Source organism: Heptranchias perlo, chromosome 3 (assembly GCF_035084215.1).
Source record: "Heptranchias perlo isolate sHepPer1 chromosome 3, sHepPer1.hap1, whole genome shotgun sequence".
NCBI classification, from domain to species: Eukaryota; Metazoa; Chordata; class Chondrichthyes; order Hexanchiformes; family Hexanchidae; genus Heptranchias; species Heptranchias perlo.
Window position 1 is genome coordinate 41,973,412 of NC_090327.1, and position 13,253 is coordinate 41,986,664.

The following is a 13,253-nucleotide window of genomic DNA, read 5'->3' on the forward strand; positions in this document are numbered from 1 at the left end:
GAGTTCCCCTTCCTCCATTTTCATGAATAGGCCAACAAAGTGATTGGTAGGCCATTACCATTGAGGATCATTGAATAGAAAAGAAATACAAAACCCTACTTATTGTTGTCATGGAGGAAGGGGAACTCATGATCTCAATATTATGATCACATTATATCCAGGTATTCTTGTTCTAACCAGACACAAGTACTTTTGCTTGCTGATAGCTTGGTAACATTGGAATGACTGGATTAAACAGCTCTAAACTGATGGAAATGATCTGTCACACTTTTGTGTCATCTTTACTCATTGACTAGCATCGGGGAAAAAACGGACCTAGGAGACTGATTTGAGGATCGGGTGGGAAAGTGGAGTAGAAGGCCGAAGATCACCCATGATCTTATTGAATGGCAGAGCAGGCTCGAGGGGCCGTATGGCCTACCTCTGCTCCTATTTCTTATGTTCTTATTATAAATTCCCATATCCACATTTATAATGAGAACAACCTATGTAAACTTGTCACACTGTAATTATACCCTCCTACCAGTAGTGGCACTTTAGCACCTCTGTTTTTATCTCCCAGCTCCACAGCCTCTACAGGAGAGAATAATAATATAAAATCAAAGTGGATTATATAAAAATATGGACAGAACATAAGGCTTTAAAATGGAGATGGAATTATAAATTGTTTCCTACACTACAACAGTGACTACACTTCAAAGGTACTTAATTGGCTGTAAAGCGCTTTGGGACATCCTGAGGAGGTGAAAGGCACTATAGAAATGTAAGTTTTTTTTCTTTATCTGCGCGCCATGATCCAATGCTCCCCCAACGTCTAACCCTGCATCATCTGAAGACTGCACTTAGTCATGACTCCCTGTGTGCAACACCACAGAAGATCAACTATTATATGATTAAAAAGAGGGTGCACAATAGGGATACTGAGTTCATTACACAATGAAGAGCTGTTAATAAAACCAAATGAAAAGGGCAGCAGTGAATTATAAAGATCTTTCTCAGTAGAATCAATCATTCCCTAATGCGTATCCTGTTTATACACAATTATAGGGATAGCTTAGTCTGAAGTAAGATAATTAAAGTAAGTTTCTTTTTATTGAATTTTAAGACCCTAATAGTGTACATAGTGCTAGATTATCCATGTGGTCAATGGATGATTGACATTCCAATGAGATGCCATAGAAAGGCTTAAAGGTTACTAAATCAGACAGCTTGTCAATGTAACAAAACATAAGGATTGCTGCATTGATGCCATCTACTGCTGTGTAGAGTATTAATCAATCCCAGGTGCTTAGCATAATCTCTATTAATGTGTCCCATTAAAATGATTTCATTATTTCAATACATGAAGACGTACTGCTATTAGATGTTACTAGAACAGCTTGTAAACATAGTTACAACATACAATGAAGACATACTAGTACAGTATATCATTAGCTCCCTCACTTTTTCTCCAAATCCAAAAATAAGTTCCTGAAAATCAAACTTGAGAGTCAGGGCACTCTTTTTTTCCCCTTGTTTTCTCCTCTCCTCTTCTGAAGGCTGACTTATGCTGAGGTATGATTCCACAGGTGCCAAACATCTTCCAGTATTTCACTCAAGTAGCCATTCTTCATATGTGAACCTTGATACTGACTGTCAGCAGGCTGTTTGACCCTGGAGGCCATATATTCACCTGATGTCCACAAATGCAGAAGTTACAGGATAGCCATTAGGAGTGCAACCCTGACTTATGCTTTATCCCCCTCTTGGTAGCTCAGGGGTGCCGAGTCCATTTGTAGCTACCTTCCTGGCTGCACAGACCAGGAAATGAAGCTGGAACTTCCTGGGCTGTATGGTTCACTAACACAATGGCCAATGCCTTTAACCACCAAGCCATTGAGGAATCTCCAGAATAGACTCTAATCAAAGAACTACACTGTACATCTTGTGTTGATACCACGTTTTTTGTACCACACTGAGACAAAAAGAGCAGTAACTGCAGCTTAAGTTTAATGAACTGAGAGTGATTTGAATTTTCAGTCGCAGTATCATACCACCCGGAGGAGGTGGTCTCACACTGCCCTAGCTTCACACTAGTGGCAGTATAATTGCTACCCAGTGCAGAGGTAAATTTTAAGGTTTTTCTGGTGGTCTTCTGAACCACTTTAAAATTATTATTAGAAAATAGCCAATGTGATAGTCAGGTCCTTTTTAACTTTAAAAATATCACTACAGTTGGAGACTGATGGGCAGAGCTCTGCTTTGCCTGATTGGAATGCATGGTAATGGGCAGTAATACTCACTGATATCCACCACACTCTAGTATTCCTATCAAGTTGGCAGAATTCTATATCTGCTATTATTTAAATAAGTTACATTCTGTGTTCTATGTCTTGCTTTTCCCCAGATGCAACTGACTATATTCTAAATGGAGGTTTAAATTCATGGAAATAACTTCACTATTAAATCACAAAATGTTTGGCTATTTAACTCTTTTTTTTCTACTCAGAAATTAAGTTCCTTCAGCTGTCTAGGTCCCACTCTCTAGAATTCCCTCAATAAATTTCTCCATCTCTCCACCTCCCTTTCCTCCTTTGAAACCATCCTTAAAACCCACCTATTTAAGCAAGCTTTTGGTCACCCATCCTAATATCTCCTTCGGCTGGGGGTTCATTTTTCTCAGGCTCTGTGAAGTGCCTTGGGACGTTTGCTAATTAATTGTAAGTTACCCTTGTTGGACTGGAGTGTTAAAGCATCTGAATGGAATTGATTTTTGCCAATAGTGAGGGAGAAATAGTTCTGTTAGCAACATTTTCGTATTGTGATAAATTTCATATGTCACTGGAGTGTGACAAAATCTAGTTATTTACCAGAATTGATCATTCAGATATCGGGCATTAAATAAAGTAGGAGAATGCCGGTGGCCACTTACCTTTCTGACTGTTGACTTTCACCGTTATCTCGATGACCGATTTGCCGCGAAGTCTTTTTGATAAATAAACTTTGCCGGAGTCCCTCTCTATCTGTACGGGGGCATCCACCGGGGCGATCAGTTCAAACCACCGTCCTTCAAACTTCCAGTCGGGGATTGTGTAAATGACACTGCCGACGTTGTCCTCCTCAGACACAGTCACCGAGTAAAACATCTCGTCCGGCACAGACCGAGCTTCTCTCCTGCCTTCATGAGCTCCCAGGTCCCTTGGTTTTATATTCACCAGGACAGTCAGAGGGTCACTGACCTGGGCGATCACACCTTTATCCTGGCCATAAACGGACAGGTAGAGGGGCTTCATCCCCATTAGAGAGTCTACAACCAGGATCTGACCAGTCCGTGGAACCACAAAAAGGTGAGGGATCGTCGACAAGGAGCGATAGTTGATTTCCCCGTTCCTTCCTTCATCTCTATCGGTGGCTGTCACCCGGGCGATCTCTGATCCCACAGGAATCATTTCGTCCACGTCCACCCTCACCTCTTGCTCTGAGCCGAACGCCGGTCTGTTGTCGTTCACATCGCGGACCCTAACTTTAACCAAAGCTGAGGTGCAGTTTGACCTGTCGGGGCAGCCGGTCGCCGAGAAGCAGCTCAGCGTAAGGACGTAGCGCGATCTCACCTCCCGGTCCAAAGGTGCTGCGGTTCTGAGCAGGACGTTGCCATCACCGTGGTGAGGGTAGAGCTGGAAAATCGCGCCTCCGTCCCCGCCGAGCACAAACCGGAGCCTGGCCCCGGCAGGGTACAGCGGGCAGATCCTGCGGCCAGGGACGCTGACACCGGTCACTTTGGTGCCGGGTAAGGAGCTCTCGGAGACGTGGCCGTAGAACACCGGTGTGGGGGCGGTGGAGCCGGAGTCCCTCACAGCCGCAGAGAGAAGCCACAGAAAGTGAAATAGGAATGAAGGACCCCCGAGACAGTATCGGGTATCAGGCAGGAGATGCACAACCATCATCCCAGAGATTGCAAACTAAAGATGCAGAAATTTTAGTTCTTATTAAAGGGAAAGAGCCTTGAGGCAGTAAATTCGAAACAATTATTTAGCATAAAATAATCTCAAAAACTGAGGGCGACTGTTTTGAGAACAAGATCAGATCTTTCTCCCGCTTGTATCAAAGGCACCGGACGCTCCTATTTGCATCTTCCGATCCCAGCGCTGAGGCAGAGGATTTGGAGAAAGCCCAAAACCAGACCCGCTCCAACTTTCATTCAATCAGCGCCAATCCCACCAGGACCACCCCCATCCGCGCCTTCAACCAATCGGATTGTCAGGGGGTGGGGGGACTACTGAGGCATGGATCCGGAAACGTCTCCAGTCAGAGGAGCAGTGAAGAGGAGGAGGAGGAGGAGGGGGGTTCAATGCCACCCCCGCCCCCGCCCCCTCGCGTGGGCTTTTCCCAGGTGAAAGTAACATCGTCCGGGGTGAACACTGAGCCGCAGGATCGCTCTCATCCTAACTCCGGAGTTATAGCCACGCGAATATACTGACTGATGGGTTTCTCACTACCTATGTTTTTTTTTAAAGAGTATTTGTACAGCGTTTCAACAATAACCAGAATAAACTGTGAGATATAACTAATTTTTAAAATTATATATAGACAAGCAAAAGTTGGAAAATATGTTCTTAATTATTGTATTTATGATTTTTAAAAACCAAACCTAAGCAAAGAGTTCCAGTTCCATAATGCAACCGATTCTGCTAAATGGCTGTGTTGCTACAGTGGCCACAGTATCCCTCTAGTCCAGTGGAAACACTGAATGGCTATTACCTACTGAAATTGTAATGGGTAGAGAGCATCTTCGTATCCATCTAGAATAGTCACTACAATACAGGCAGAATATCGCTGCAGTGGTGATTGCTCATATTAACTGGCCACTAACCTATTAAGAGTCTAGCTACATCGTCAGTAACTTTAAATGACTTTTTGTAATGGCCAGTAATGAATATCAAACTGGCAGCACAGGATTTAAGAGAGACAGACTGAGATATGGTAAGAACAAGAAAAATGTGAGATCGTACACAGAACCGTGAACTATCAGGAGCTGTTTTGCCAGCAAGATGTTCAAACAGTTGGTATTTGTCATGGTGTCTCAGAGTCCGAGACTATTATGAAGGTAGTTTGCGAGCATATAAATGAAACCGAAATAATTTTCAGCGAATGCAATTTCAGCTTTCCAACTGTGTCTTTTTTGAAAAGTGCAATGCAATTTGCAGTAAGGGAAAAAACGAATTGCGTTTCTTGCGTGTAATCTTATTCTGACAAAAAAAATCTCCCCTCAGTGACCAAGTGATCATGGTGGGGGTTGGGGGGGGGGGTAGGGGAGGAAGAAGAGGGGAAATAAACTGTATAACACGATATGGTATCCTTTCATTTAATGTCAACTATCACGGGATCAAGTCTCTCACAGATTTGTTGTGCTCTGACGGAAGCCGATTGAAATATTCCTCAAATCTACTACACAAACAATTTCCGAAGACCTGGCAAGGTCTCTTTTTCGTTTTGAAAATAAAAAAAGACAACATTTTCACCGTCAACTGCAATAATCTCGAGTTACTTGAGCTGAGATATTCTGTTTTTGTACTGCATGCTATTCTGGGTATGGATGAAAATAATAGCTGTTGCAAATCGTGTATGTGAAGCGTCAAAATTGCACATGCAACATCCCCTCCCTAAAAAAGCAAAACTCAACTAACCTATCGAAATGCTGTAGGTTTGGTGTTGGTAAGAACTTAGTCATGACACAGTTCTGCCGCAAGGTGCGCAGTTTTGCAAACACTGCATTAAAAGTAGAGAATTTTATGAAGGAACATATTCCTCTACCTCCATTCCTCCTTAATGTGTTTAATTTACCGATTGAAAATACCAAAAAAAATAATTCTTCATTACGGCAGTGAAGAGGTCTGTTAAATATACACCGCTGAGATACATTTGCAGCAAGTAAATCCAAGCAGTATTTCTTTCCCGTTGAAGTGGGTAATGGGTAAGTAAATTAGAATCTAATTTCATAAACAGTAAAGCTTGATGCGATTCTGATGACACTCAAACGAAGAACTTAACTACTACCTTAAAGTTCGCTTACAACGTATCTGACGTTGTTTATACTCGGTAAATAAGTCTGAATCTTCTTCCTCTTGCCTCTTTTTAATAAGCCCGTTAGGAAACACTGGGTGACCCCTGTGTCATCAACCCAAAATAAAGAAATCTGACAAAGGTTTTTAGCGGGGCACAAACAATAAACACCCACATCATACCAAATAAAAAGGAAATGTATCGAATTAAATCATAATGTTGTTGCAAATGGCAACTATGCACTCCAGATCCTGCGGTGCCCCACCGGTGGCGGAAGGTCTCAAGCGTACATACGGACACAGTGTGTTGCTTCTCCAGGACCACCCGGGCGCGGACAAAACCGCAGAAGAGAGGCAAGCAGCCAAAGCGACCACTCCCATGGGCCGCGCTTCTTGTTCTTGCAACACGGTTAGAATTGTTTGATATGTAAGTTTTCCGAATACTGTGATAGTGATAGAATGTGTAAATGCTCTTCACACTGTAAGAGGATTAGAGGTTAGAGCGGAATTACCTGACAATAGCTGTAGAATAAGTTAACTATTAAATAGATTACAGGAAAAATATACTATTGTAGTTTATATTATATATACACATATATACAAACGCACTAGTGGCAATGCACACGGTAAGTTGGAGATGGAGGGGGGAAGAAATGAAGAACAGGACGGGAGGAAGAGTAGAGAAAAGAATAGAAGAGTAGAGGAGAAGGGAAAAGGGTAAGAGAGTAGAGAAGGGGAGGAGAGAGATGGGGCAGACAATAAGGGAAGTTATTTGAAAGGATGGTTACTATTTCAGCCCAACAGGTCATATACTTTTTCTTTTTTAAAAAAGCTTTCCCCACTAATATATTAATGAGAAAAATATTTTCTGAGGGGTAGATAGCACTAGCGATACTAAGGTTGTGGATATGGACAAAGCAATGGCCCGAGGCCAGTGCATCTGTATCCAGAACAAACTTTCCAGGGGTTAGAGGTGTCTGCCGACAGCAGAGCAGCGGTAAGAAGGGCCACACAGGGACCACTGGTGCTAAGAACGACCAACAACATGGTTGACCAAATGAGACAGGTGCATCAGGAGGTCTGCAGCAAGGTAGCGAGGGGGCAACCCAACTATTATCATAATACCTGGAGGGAAGAAATGTAGTATTAACAAATATTTTTAAAAATCAAAGTCTGTAACAATCTTGCCCAAGAAGAAACATAATTTCAAGAAGAAGCAAGATGGCATCAGAGCTGGAACAAACAGTACTGAATTAGGAGCTGAGTCACCCAGTGGCCAAACAGTGTAATTACACAGTGACAAGTTTACATAGGCAAAACATAGTAAATATGGACATAGGAATTTACAATGAACAACAACATCAACAACTTGTATTTATACATAAGAACATAAGAAATAGGAGCAGGAGTAGGCCAATCGGCCCCTCGAGCCTGCTCCGCCATTCAATAAGATCATGGCTGATCTGATCCTAACCTCAAATCTAAATTCATGTCCAATTTCCTGCCCGCTCCCCGTAACCCCTAATTCCCTTTACTTCTAGGAAACTGTCTATTTCTGTTCTAAATTTATTTAATGATGTAGCTTCCACAGCTTCCTGGGGCAGCAAGTTCCACAGACCTACTACCCTCTGAGTGAAGACAGCGCCTTTAACGTAGTAAAATGTCCCAAGGTACTTCACAGGAATGTTATCAAACAAAATTTGACACCAAGCCAAACAAGGAGATATTAGGACAGGTAATCAAAAGCTTGGTCAAAGAGGTAGGTTTTAAGGAGTGTCTTAAAGGAGGAGAGAGAGGCAGAGAGGTTTAGGGAGGGAATTCCAGAGCTTAGGCCCTACACAGCTGAAAGCACGGCTGCCAATGGTGGACTGATTAAAATCGGGGATGCTCAAGGGACTAGAATTGGAGGAGTGCAGAGATCTTAGAGGGTTGTAGGGCTGGAGGAAGTAACTAAAAACATGGAGGAATTTGAAAACGAGGATGAGAATTTTAAAATCGAGGTGTTGCCGGATTGCGAGGCAATGTAGGTCAGCGAGAACAGGGGTGATAGGTAAATGAGACTTGGTGCGAGTTAGGAAATGGGCAGACAAGTCTACGTAGGCGAAACATAGTAATTGTGGACATAGGAATTTACAATGAAAAAAGTTGACACAAAAGTATAACAAAAACATGCCAACGGGGAGTCAAGTAGTGAAAACACAAAGTGCGCACAGACATAACATTTTTAATGTTATAGATATATAAATATAAAAGGTTTGCAGCGAGCATATATCCATCATACACTAGGCCTCATACTTCAGACGTCACACATAATTACAAATGCAAAATAATCGTTAAAAAGAGAAACAACAGCGGATATTGACCAGGATCCTAAACTTCGCAACTGCTTTCCAATCTGTATAGTTCCCTGAAACAGTAATTAAACTCAGATTGACCTGAGGCATTGTTTTCTTAACAATTAAGCTTTATGGCCTTAAAAGCACATAGCCCTATTGCAATAGAATAATACATTATGCATTACACAGTATAATACTCCTATCCTAATAAAACATATGTAAGGAATCTTACAACACCAGGTTATAGTCCAACAGTTTTATTTGAAAATCACAAGCTTTCGGAGCTTTCCTCCTTCGTCAGGTGTGTGAAGGTTTCCATCAAAGCACCGCATATATAGTCACAGAACAATGCCTGATGATTACAGATAATCTTTCCAACTGCCTGTTATCACACCTCTGCATGGATGGTGTTCAGACAGGGGAACATTACACCCAAGACCACTGAATACGCAAGCGGTCAGATTACAAAGACAGAGAGAGACAAAGAATGGCCAGTTGTATTAAAAACAGATAACTTATTTTTCCCCTCCTGGTGGGGTTACGTGTAGCATGACATGAACCCAAGATCCCGGTTGAGGCCATCCTCATGGGTGCGGAACTTGGCTATTAATTTCTGCTCGACGATTTTGCGTTGTCGTGTGTCTCGAAGGCTGCCTTGGAGAACGCTTACTCGAAGATCGGAGGCTGAGTGTCCTTGACTGCTGAAGTGTACGGCGACTGGGAGGGAACCCTCCTGTCTGGCGATTTTTGTGCAGTGTCCGTTCATCCGTTGTCGCAGCGTCTGCATGGTCTCGCCAATGTACCATGCTCCGGGGCATCCTTTCCTGCAACGTATGAGGTAGACAACGTTGGCCGAGTCACAGGAGTATGAACCATGTACCTGATGGGTGGTGTCCTCTCGTGTGATGGTGGTATCTGTGTCGATGATCTGGTATGTCTTGCAGAGGTTGCCGTGGCAGGGTCGTGTGGTGTCGTGGACGCTGTTCTCCTGAGAGCTGGGTAATTTGCTGCGAACAATGGTCGGTTTGAGGTTGGGTGGCTGTTTGAAGGCGAGTAGTGGAGGTGTGGGGATGGCCTTAGCAAGGTGTTCGTCGTCATCGATGACATGTTGAAGGCTGCGGAGAACGTGGCGTAGTTTCTCCGCTCCGGGGAAGTACTGGACGACGAAGGGTACTCTGTTGGTTGCGTCCCATGTTTGTCTTCTGAGGAGGTCTATGCGATTTTTCGCTGTGGCCCATCGGAACTGTCGATTGACGAGTCGAGCGTCGCATACCGTTCTTACGAGAGCGTCTGTAGGTGTCCATCACGTTCCTCCTCGTCTGAGCAGATCCTGTGTATCCGCAGGGCCTGTCCATAGGGGATGGCCTCTTTGACGTGGTTGGGGTGGAAGCTGGAAAAGTGGAGCATCGTGAGGTTGTCTGTGGGCTTGCAGTAGAGTGAGGTGCTGAGGTGCCCGTCTTTGATGGAGATTCTTGTGTCCAAGAAAGAAACCAATTCTGAGGAGTAGTCCATGGTGAGTTTGATGGTGGGATGGAACTTGTTGATGTTATTGTGTAGTCTCTTCAGTGATTCTTCGCCGTGGGTCCATAGGAAGAAAATGTCGTCGATGTATCTGGTGTATAGTGTTGGTTGGAGGTCCTGTGCAGTGAAGAAGTCGTGCTCGAACTTGTGCATGAAAATGTTGGCGTATTGGGGTGCGAATTTGGTCCCCATGGCTGTTCCGTGTGTTTGGGTAAAGAACTGGTTATCGAAGGTGAAGATATTGTGCTCCAGGATGAAGCGGATGAGTTGTAGGATGGCGTCTGGAGATTGGCTGTTGTTGGTGTTGAGTACTGAGGCTGTTACAGCGATGCCGTCATCGTGGGGGATACTGGTGTAGAGTGCCGAGACGTCCATCGTGGTGAGAAATGTTCCTGGTTCAACTGGTCCGTGGGTGCTGAGTTTTTGTAGGAAGTCTGTAGTGTCGCGACAGAAGCTGGGGGTTCCCTGTACGACGGTTTTCAGGATGCCCTCGACGTATCCAGAGAGGTTCTCACACAGGGTTCCATTGCCTGATACGATAGGACGTCTGAGTGTGTTGGCTTTGTGTATCGGCTTTGTGTATCTTTGGGAGGCAGCAGAAGTCTCCCATGCAGGGAGTACGTGGGATGAGAGCGCGTAGGATGCTTTGAAGGTCTGGATCGAAGGTCTTGATCAGTTTGTTGAGCTGGTGAGTGTGTTCTTTGGTCGGATATGCGGGTAACCGTCTGTAGTGTTCCTGGTTGTCCAGTTGTCGGTATGCTTCTTTGCAATAGTCCGTTCTGTTCTGTATGACGATGACTCCTCCTTTGTCCGCTGGTTTGATGACGATGTTGCGGTTGGTCTTGAGAGAGTCGATGGCGTTGCGTTGTGCTCGGGTGACATTCTGGACTGTCTTGTGAGTGCGGCTGATGAATCTGGCGTTAACGCATCTCCTGACAGCTTGAGCATACATGTCAAGCTTAGGGCAGCGACCCTCTGGAGGAGTCCAGTTTGACACCGCCAAACAGACGAGATAACGGAACTACGCCGCCTACATGAAAACCAAGGGCAGGAAGCTTGAGAAACTCGGCATCACCACCAGCATCAACCAAGCCTCCCCCGGTACCACGGTTGCAACCACTGGAAAGTCTATCGTCAATTTGTCCGACCACACCCTTCAACCAGACGAAATCGAAGTTCTCAGCCGAGGGCTCAATTTCGGCCCCACCACCAAAATGGACCCCATCGGTCTCGCGGTGGACACAGAGGAATTCATCAGGAGAATAAGGCTCCGGGAATTCTTCCACAAATCCCAAGATTTCAGCAATGAACCCAATGAGACAATCAACTAACCGGAACAGCAGACAGAGGGATCCACAGTACAGCAACCGAAGAGGAAAGAGTCAAACTGGACTCCTCCGGAGGGTCGCTGCCCTAAGCTTGACATGTATGCTCAAGCTGTCAGGAAATGCGTCAATGCCAGATTCATCAGCCGCACTCACAAGACAGTCCAGAATGTCACCCGAGCACAACGCAACGCCATCGACGCTCTCAAGACCAACCGCAACATCGTCATCAAACCAGCGGACAAAGGAGGAGTCATCGTCATACAGAACAGAACGGACTATTGCAAAGAAGCATACCGACAACTGGATAACCAGGAACACTACAGACGGTTACCCGCAGATCCGACCAAAGAACACACCCACCAGCTCAACAAACTGATCAAGACCTTCGATCCAGACCTTCAAAGCATCCTACGCGCTCTCATCCCACGTACTCTCTGCGTGGGAGACTTCTACTGCCTCCCAAAGATACACAAAGCCAACACACTCGGACGTCCCATCGTATCAGGCAACGGAACCCTGTGTGAGAACCTCTCTGGATACGTCGAGGGCATCCTGAAACCCATCGTACAGGGAACCCCCAGCTTCTGTCGCGACACTACAGACTTCCTACAAAAACTCAGCACCCACGGACCAGTTGAACCAGGAACATTTCTCACCATGATGGACGTCTCGGCACTCTACACCAGTATCCCCCACGATGATGGCATCGCTGCAACAGCCTCAGTACTCAACACCAACAGCCAATCTCCAGACGCCATCCTACAACTCATCCGCTTCATCCTGGATCACAATGTCTTCACCTTCGATAACCAGTTCTTTACCCAAACACACGGAACAGCCATGGGGACCAAATTCGCACCCCAATACGCCAACATTTTCATGCACAAGTTCGAGCACGACTTCTTCACTGCACAGGACCTCCAACCAACGCTATACACCAGATACATCGACGACATTTTCTTCCTATGGACCCACGGCGAAGAATCACTGAAGAGACGACACGATAACATTAACAAGTTCCATCCCATCATCAAACTCACCATGGATACTCCTCAGAATTGGTTTCTTTCTTGGACACACGAATCTCCATCAAAGACGGGCACCTCAGCACCTCACTCTACTGCAAGCCCACGGACAACCTCACGATGCTCCACTTTTCCAGCTTCCACCCTAACCACGTCAAAGAGGCCATCCCCAATGGACAGGCCCTGCGAATACACAGGATCTGCTCAGACGAGGAGGAACGCGACGGACACCTACAGAAGCTGAAAGACGCCCTCGTAAGAACGGGATACAATGCTCGACTCGTCAATCGACAGTTCCGATGGGCCACAGCGAAAAATCGCATAGACCTCCTCAGAAGACAAACACGGGACGCAACCAACAGAGTACTCTTCGTCGTCCAGTACTTCCCCGGAGTGAAGAAACTACGCCATGTTCTCCCGCAGCCTTCAATATGTCATCGATGACAACGAAAACCTCGCTAAGGCCATCCCCACGCCTCCACTACTCGCCTTCAAACAGCCACCCAACCTCAAACAGACCATCGTTCGCAGCAAATTACCCAGCTCTCAGGAGAACAGCGTCCACGACACCACACAACCCTGCCACGGCAACCTCTGCATGACATGCCAGATCATCGACACAGATATTACCATCACACGAGAGGACACCACCCACCAGGTACATGGTTCATACTCCTGTGACTCGGCCAACGTTGTCTACCTCATATGTTGTAGGAAATGATGTCCCGGAGCATGGTACATTGGCGAGACCGTGCAGACACTGCGACAACGGATGAACGGACTCCGCATAACAATCGCCAGACAGGAGGGTTCCCTCCCAGTCGGGGAACACTTCAGCAGTCAAAGACACTCAGCCTCCGATCTTCGGGTAAGCGTTCTCCAAGGCGGCCTTCGAGACACACGACAACGCAAAATCGTCGAGCAGAAATTAATAGCCAAGTTCCGCACCCATGAGGACGGCCTCAACCGGGATCTTGGGTTCATGTCATGCTACATGTAACCCCA

The 13,253-nt window shown here is 45.5% G+C and overlaps 1 protein-coding gene across 1 annotated transcript in view; it reads right to left on the reverse strand.

Moving 5' to 3' along the window:
- si:dkey-22o22.2 (neural-cadherin) overlaps window positions 1–3,920 on the reverse strand; it is a 222,235-nt gene extending 218,315 nt beyond the window's left edge. Inside the window, exon 1 of the mRNA XM_067977013.1 lies at window positions 2,912–3,920. Within this exon, the coding sequence (XP_067833114.1) occupies window positions 2,912–3,920 (1,009 nt within the window). The remainder of the gene's footprint in view (window positions 1–2,911) is intronic.
- Between the last annotated feature and the right edge of the window lie 9,333 nt (window positions 3,921–13,253).